General features: G+C 47.7%; 1 protein-coding gene across 2 annotated transcripts in view; it reads right to left on the bottom strand.

Moving 5' to 3' along the window:
* Positions 1 to 5954: 5954 nt before the first annotated feature.
* The window catches only part of c1h18orf54 (chromosome 1 C18orf54 homolog), a 40079-nt gene continuing 37521 nt past the window's right edge, over positions 5955 to 8512 (bottom strand). Inside the window, exons 8-9 of one of the 2 annotated variants that reach the window (XM_055661859.1) lie at positions 6212 to 6291; positions 5955 to 6129 (exon numbers count right to left, since the gene is read on the bottom strand). In XM_055661859.1, the coding sequence (XP_055517834.1) occupies positions 6240 to 6291 (52 nt within the window). In that variant the 3' untranslated portion in view covers positions 5955 to 6129; positions 6212 to 6239. The remainder of the gene's footprint in view (positions 6130 to 6211; positions 6292 to 8512) is intronic. The other variant, XM_055661777.1, reaches the window with a different exon arrangement.

Here is an 8512-nt window from a genome sequence, read left to right as displayed (position 1 = left end):
GGCTGGAAGGACCGAATGGCCTCCTCCTGCACCTATTTTTCTATATTTTTATGTCCACACCGACCAGCGATCCCCATATGTTAACACTATCGTACACACACTATGGACAATTTACAAACTTATCAAAGCCAATTAAACTACAAACCTGTACGTCTTTGGAATGTGGGAGGAAACCAGACCACACAGAGAAAAACCCATGCGGTCACAGGAAGAACGTACAAACTCCGTACCGACAATACCCATAATCAGGATCGAACACGGGTCTCAGGCACTATCAGGCAGCAACTACCGCTGCACCAATGGAGCAATAAACAAAACAAACTTTGACCGTTTTAATATTCCCTTCACATGGATTTGGATGTCACTTGACAGAACAGCATGTATTACCCTTCCCTAATCATATCGGTGTTCACTGGGCACTGAAGTGTTAACCGTATAGTTACATCAAGACCAGGCTGGGCAAGGATCGCCAAGTTCTTTCCCTAATGGACATTTATGAACCAGATGGATTTTTATGGCAGTCAATGTTATTTGTCTTTCATTCCAGATTCGACTATTTACTGGATTTTAAATTCCCCAGCTGATGTTAGAGGATGTAAACTCATATCTGCATTTAATCAGAGCAGGTTTCAGTCCAGAAAAAAAAACTATAGTGTACTTCAGGCTGGGCAAGGATGGCACAGTGGCGCAGCGGTAGAGTTGCTGCCTTACAGCGCTAGAGACCAAAGTTTAAACCCGACTACGGGTGCTGTCTGTATGGAGTTTGTACGTTCTCTCCGTGACCGTGTGGGTTTTCTCTGAGAACTTTGGTTTCCTTCCACACTCCAAAGACGTACAGGTTTGTAGGTTAATTGGCTCGATATACATGTAAAAAATTGTCCCCTTTGTAGGATAGTGTTAATGTGCGGGGATCGCAAGTTGGTGTGGACTCAGTGGGCCAAGGGGGCTATTTCCGCACTGTATCTCTAAACTAAACTAAACTACAGGCCAGGCTAACATCAGTGGAATGAAATGCAGAGACCCAACATATTGTTCTCGGAAGGGGGTGGATGGACAGACAGTAGCAAAAGAACAGAAACAAGTGATTTCCAATTCACTGTTTCAAGATCAGTGTTTTAGTTCCCAGGGCTTGAGAAGCAACACAACCGCTCGCCCCACCCCCTCATATCAGTCTGAAGAATGGTCTCGACCTGAAACGTCGCCTATTTCCTTCGCTCCATAGATGCTGCCTCACCTGCTGAGTTTCTCCAGCATTTTTGTCTATCGTTGATTTTCCAGCACCTGCAGTTCTTTCCTAAACAAGTGTTTGTCTTAATCACCAGCAGTGATTCGTGTTTGAGCAATAGTCAGAGAAACATACCATCACCTAGAGGCATTAATGTTAGTGCAGAGCTGAAAAATGCCGAGATTAAAAACAAAGTCAAATGTAGAACCAAAATAGTGAGCATTGTGTTCACTGGCTCATGTTAATGTCGCTGTCAAGCCATATGTATTCTTAGCAGTAACTCTCTACAGGAATTGTAAGGGTGATGTCTGCAGCTGTTGACCATTCAGTTAGCAGTAAGCTGAGATTTTGAGATAATGTGGAAACAAACCCTTTGGCGATCACCCACACACTAGTTCGATGTCATACACTAGGGGAAATTTATCAGAAGCCAATTAACTTAGAAGACTGCACATCTTTGGAATGTGGAAGGAAACCAAACCACCTTGAGAAAATCTACGCAGTCATAGAGAGACCATACAAACTGCGTACAGACAGCATCTGTAGTCTGGATCGAATACAGGTCCCTAGTGCTGTGATGCAGCAGCACTAATGTTAATCGTTAGGTTACCATTAATCAATAGGTTACTTGGTGCCTGGAAATCAATGGAGAAAATCAAAGCCAATGCAAGCTCTGTATCCATCACTGCAGCAGGTAACCCATGCTATTGTATGGTTTGTGAAAGGTTAAGGCTCACAAGATGATGCCATGAGTCATTGTCCTTCTGGAGACCCAATTTGTCCAGTTTGAGACAGGGATGTACATTTTGCCTCGTGTGCATGAGTTGAATATAAACCTCGCATCCAGTTGTCATCCAGCACGAATTTCATGTGTTACCGTGTTCCGTTCTCAAAATGACTGATTTCCCAACTAATGCCTCAAAAGAGTTTCTCAACAGTTCTTCGACCACAAGAAGAACATTTTCCATACTTTAGTATTGTTTAGAGATACAGCACAGACACAGGCCCATCAACTCACCGAATCCGCGCTGACCAGCGATTCCCGCACATTAACCCAGAGTTGATGTGGACAAGCTTTTCCCTTTGAGAATAGGGAAGATTCAAACAAGAGGACATGACTTCAGAATTAAGGGACAGAAGTTTAAGGGTAATATGAGGGGGAACTTCTTTACTCAGAGAGTGGTAGCGGTGTGGAATGAGCTTCCAGTGGAAGTGGTGGAGGCAGGTTCATTGGTATCATTTACAAAATAAATTGGATAGGCATATGGATGAGAAGGGAATGGAGGGTTATGGTATGAGTACAGGCAGGTGGGACTAAGGGGAAAAAAAATTTGTTCGGCACGGACTTGTAGGGCTGAGATGGCCTGTTTCCGTGCTGTAATTGTTATATGGTTATTATATGGTTAACACTGTCTACACACAACTAGGGACAATTTTGCACTTATACCAAGCCAATTAATGTACAAACCTGTACATCTTTGGAGTGCGGGAGGAAACCGGAGCACCCAGAGAAAATCCACGCAAGTCACGGGGAGAATGTACAAACTCCGCACAGAGAAGCACCGTAGAGTCAGGATCTGGCGCTGAAAGGCAGAGATTCTACCTGTGGCGCCACCATACTGCCGTATCAAGTGCCAAAGTAAGAACATTTTCCAAGCAGGCATATCAATTTGGCATTAAAAGGAAAAGTTGCTGTAGTCAAGTGACTGAAACATCATGTTCATAAGTGATAGGAGCAGAATTAGACCATTCTACCCATCAAGTCTGCTCCGCCATTCAGTCATGGCTGATCTATCTCTCCTGCCTAACCCCATTCTCCTGCCTTCTCATAACAATAGACGATAGACGCAGGAGTAAACCATTCGGCCCATGGCTGATCATTCACAATCAGTACCCCGTTTCTGCCTTCTCCTCATATTCCCTGACTCCGCTATCTTTAAGAGCGCTATCTAGCTCTCTTTGAAAGTATGCAAAAAACGGCCTCCACCACCCTCTGAGGCAGAGAATTCCACACTCACAAATCTCTGTGTGAAAAAATGTTTCCTCATCTCCGTTCCAAATGGCATACCCCTTATTCTTAAACTGTGGCCCGTGGTTCTGGACTCCCACAACATCGGGAACATGTTTCCTGCCTCTATGTTTCAATACTCGGTCGGTGGGGGCGCTGCGAGCCGGCAGCCCTGCCAGCAGCGTGTTAGTTTTTTCTACTTTTGTTTTTTTTAATATGTCTCAATGTGTGTTTTAATGTTTCTCTGTGTGTCTTGTGTCGGGGGTGGTGTGGTAAAGGGGAAACCGCTTTGGTCGTCTCCTCCACGGAGAGACAACTTTTTCCATGCCGCCTCCCTCGTGGCCTAACATAGCGGATCGGTGCGGCCTTTCCCGGAGATGCGCCCGGGGCTTCAGCTGTGTGTGCAGCGAGGACTCTTTCGTCGTGGAGCGGGCGAACCCTCGCCGGAGGTCGCCGGAGGAGAGCGCTCCCTTTCGCTGGCCCGCGCCAGCCTGAAGCCGCGGTCTGCAGAGCTCCAGCTGGCGCAGCGTCCGCAGCCTGGGATCCCTCGTTGGGGACCCGGGAGAAGAAGAAGCTCCGACCGCTGGCCCGCGGCCTACTTCTACCGAGGATGCAGCGGGGACTTACCTTCCGGAGCGGGATCCCTTGCCGTGGATCCCTGGAGAGGAGCTCCGACCACTGGCCCTGCAGTCAGCGGTGCTTCTGGCTGTGGCACGACGGGGACTTTAGATCTTCGACCGTCGGCCTGTGGCCTACATCAACCTGAAGCCGCGGTCTCCAGTGGGGAGGCACCGATTCAGGACTTATCTTGTCTGCACATCCGAACGCCCGCAGCGGCGACTGCGGAGGGTTGAGGTCCCGACCAAGGGGGAAAATGAGGACTGACCAAATGTTGTGCCTTCCACCACAGCATTCATCACTGTTTGTGTTAAATTTTTATTGTGTGTTCTTTTTTTATTGTACCGCTGCTGGCAAATTATACTGAAATCTTCTTGTTATGAAGGCAAACATTCCATTAGCTTTCTTCACTGCCTGCTGTACCTGTAAGCCAACTTTCAGTGACCGGTGTACAAGGACGCCCAGGTCTCGCTGCACCTCCCCCTTACCTAACCTAACCTCATTTAGATAATAATCTGCCCCCTTGTTTTTGGTGTGGATAACCTCACATTTATCTATATTATACTGCATCTGCCACGCATCTGCCCACTCACTCAACCTGTCCAGGTCACCCTGCAACCTCCTAACATCCTCTTCACAGTTCACACTGCCACCCAGCTTTGTGTCATCCATAAAATTGCTAGTGTGGCTCCTAATTCCCTCTTCCATATCATTAATATATATGATAAACAGTTGCGGCCCGGCGGAGAACGTCCTGCGGCCAGCACCCGCTGTGAGTTCTCAGCGCACCGTCAGCTCCAGTCGCTTCTCCTCTGGTCCCCCTCGCTGGCTCCTGCTCCCTTCCCCCATGATACCCCCCCTCTGCCCCGTCTTTTCTCTGAACTCTTCCCCCCCCCGCCTCACACACGCCCCCCCCAGTCCCGCCTTCTACACACACCCCCCCCCCCCCACCTCCACCACCCCAACCCGCCTTAAACCCAACCCGCCTCACACACCACTCCCCCCCCATCTTACACTCCCCCGCCCACACACACACACACCCTCCCCTCACACTCCACACCCCCTTCCCTCATCCCCTCTCACACATGAAGAGGAGGGGGAGGGAGTGCTGGGGGATGAGGGGAAATGAGCCGCACCTGCACAGTTAGGGGCTTTGGGTGAGTGGTGGAAAATTGCGTTTGGGGAATAGGTTGCGCTGGGGGGGGGGGGGGGGGGGGGGGGGGGGGGGGGGGGGGGGGGGGGGTTTGGGGAGGGGGACGGGGGGACCAGGCAGGACCCCTATACCATGTGTCCTAATTTTGCCCACTAATCTCTTACGTGGGACCTTTTCCTACTTACATCCTCAAAAAATTCCAGAAGATTAGTCAAGCATGATTTCCTCTTCGTAAATCCATGCTGACTTGGATCCTGTTACTGCTATCCAAATCTGCTGCTATTTCATCTTTTATGATTGACTCTGGCATCTTTCCCACCACCGATGTCAGGCTAACTGGTCTATAATTCCATGTTTTCTCTCTCCCGCCTTTCTTAAAAAGTGGGACAACATTAGTTACCTTCAAATCCACAGGAACTGATCCTGAATCTATACAACATTGGAAATGATAACCAATGTGTCCACAATTTCGAGAGCCACGTCCTTGAGTACCCTGGGATGCAGACCATCAGGCTCTGGGGATTTATCAGCCTTCAGTCCCGTCAGTCTACCCAACACCATTTCCTGCCTATTGTGGATTTCCTTCAGTTCCTGTCACTCCAGGTCCTCTGGCCACTACTATATCAGGATGATTGTTTGTGTCCTCCTTAGTGAAGACGTATCCAAAGTACCTGATCAACTCATCTGCCATTTCCTTGTTCCCCATAATAAATTCACCTGTTTCTGTCTTCAAGGGTCCAACTTTGGTCTTAACTAATTTTTTCCTCTTCACATACCTAAGGAAGCTTTTTCTATCCTCCTTTATATTCTTGGCTAGCTTACCTTCGTACCTCATCTTTTCTCCCCGTATTGCCTTTTTAGTTATCTTCTGTAGCTCTTTAAACATTACCCAATCCTGGGTAACCAGACATAACCCCTGACACCCATATTAATCATACCATGATAGCAGATTAACAATTAAAAAGTAAAACATTTATTTGATTAAAGTACACAATATAAATATTGTACTATGAAATGTTCTCCCAGGTAGCTTATCAATCGTATTGATTACTCTCTGGTTCTTTATTCTTCTTGCGACCAATATCATCAACAAGCCCCTTCAGGTGTTTCAGATGGCTGAGAGCCCTGATGACAGAAAACAATGCAGTCATCATCACACTTTAACATACATCCACACTCACTCAGATGCTTTTAAAACAAGACTTACATTAAGTAGTGCCTTTCACATAAATTTTTTACAACTTCCCAAAGGGCCTAATGTCAATCAAGTGCTTTGCGGTTGGTCTTCTAAAATAGAAAGATAACATATCGACTAATTAAAAATCTAATTAGAACCAGTTGACCTATTTTAGTCACACAATGCTGGAGTAACTCAGAGGGACAGACCCTGTCTCTGGAGAGAAGGAATGGGTGACGTTTGGGTCGAGACCTTTCTTCAGGCATGTCCAGAAAGCCATTCTTCAGAGATGCTGCCTGTCCCGCTGAATTACTCCAACATTTTGTGTTTATCTTCAGTGTAAACCAGCATTTGCCATTCCTTCCTACACATTCGATCTATTTAAGTGATGTAGCGAAGGTGTCCTGGACTAACCTTTCTTCAAAACCCGCAAAGAGGTTATTTTGTCCTGTAATTTGTTTTTAGGGGCGAGGATGAAGACTGATGGATCAGCAAATGTTGCCCCAAATGCAGTCGAGGTTGATGCACATTTTAAAACTATGCTTGCACTTTTTACACCAAGATATCTAGAATGTGTTATTATCTGTTTTTAACAAATGAAACACTGTAGACGGTTCATAAATTGTAAGAGCAGATTTGGCCATTGGGCCCATCAAGTCTACTCCGCCATTCAATCAGGGCTGATCCATCTTTCCCTCTCAACCTTCATTCTCCTGCCTTCTCCCTAAAACCCCTGACACCTGTACAAACCAAGAATCTGTCAATCTTAGACAAACCTTTTAAGAAGATAGGCAAAAAAGGCAATCTATGCGTGGAACTTGAACATGTGGACGAAGTGTGAAAACGCACACCAGCAGATTTCGGGACGGTTTCTTCCCAGCTGTTATCAGGTAACTGAACCATCCTACCACATCCAGAGAGCAGTGTTGAACTACTATCTACCTCTTTGATGACCCTCGGACTATCCTTAATCGGACTGCTGGTTTTACCTTGCACTGAACTATAGTCTGCAATGAATACTGCTCATCCAGATTCACCAAGGACTTCTTCCTGAAGTCAAGGATATTCTAGACCACGTGACATTGAACAGCATCGGATGACTTTGTGGGTTTACAGGTGGATAGGTCCGCAGAACCTGATACGATGGAATATATCCCAAGTTGCTATGGGAGACAAAGGTGATGATTTCTGGGGCCCTGACCAAGATCTTCAACATTTGTTGGCCCAGCTTAAGATGCCAGATGTATGGAAGACACCAATATGGCACAGTTAGTCAGGAAGTGCGGCAGGATAGGTTGGGTAATTACAGGCTAGTGAGTCAAACATCAGTGATGGGGAAGTTATTGGGAAATATTCTATAGGACAGGGTCGATCTAGACTTGCAAAGGCAGGGGCTGATCGGGGATGGTCAACGTGGTATTGTTGGGGGAGGAGGAATCCTATTAATGACTAACCAATTGAGTAGTTAAAAAAAGAACACACAAAAACACAATAAAAATGTAACACAAACATCCACCACAGCATTCATCACTGTGGTGGAAGGCACAAAATTTGGCCAGTCCTCCTCCATTTTCCCCCGTGGTCGGGACCTCAACCCTCCGCAGCCGCCGCTGCGGGGATCCAGATGTTCAGACAGGTAACGTCCAGATAAGTCCTAAATCGGTGCCTCCCCACCGGAGACCGTGGCTTCAGGTTTGTGTAGGCCGCAGGCTGGCGGTCAAAGATTTAAAGTCCCCGCCACGTCGCAGCCAGAAGCACCGCAGACCAAAGGGCCGGCGGTCAGAGCTCCTCTCCAGGGGTCCCCGGCGAAGGACCCCGCTCCTGATGGTAAGTCCATGCCGCACCCGCTGTAGAAGTTGGCCGTGGGCCGGAGCTTCTTCGCCCCCCCCCCGGGTCCCCAAGGGATCCCAGGCTACGGACGCCCTATAATTGATGCCCTTTTGAAGCAGGTGGGGACCTCAGACCTCAGTAGTGACAGGTTGAAAATGTCCGTAAAAACTCCAGCCAGTTGGTCCGCACAGGTTTTTAGAACACGACCGGGTATACCATCAGGACCAGTTGCTTTTCGCTGGTTTACCCCTCTGAAGGATTTCCTGACGTCGGCCTCTGTGACTGAGACTGAAATACCATCACAGCGAATGGGGGCTCGGGAAGGCACATCAGTATTCTCCCTATCAAAGCATGCGTAGAACGCATTGAGCTCGTCAGGGAGTGATGTTTCGCCGACATTCGAGCTGCCTCCTGGTTTCGCCTTGTAGGAGGTGATTGCATTCAGGCCCCGCCACAGCTGCCGAACATCTGTCTCATCCTCCAGTTTGGAGCAGAAGTCCC

The sequence above is a fragment of the Leucoraja erinacea genome, chromosome 1, assembly GCF_028641065.1.
Source record: "Leucoraja erinacea ecotype New England chromosome 1, Leri_hhj_1, whole genome shotgun sequence".
Taxonomy (NCBI): domain Eukaryota; kingdom Metazoa; phylum Chordata; class Chondrichthyes; order Rajiformes; family Rajidae; genus Leucoraja; species Leucoraja erinaceus.
This window is presented reverse-complemented; position numbering and strand designations above follow the sequence as displayed.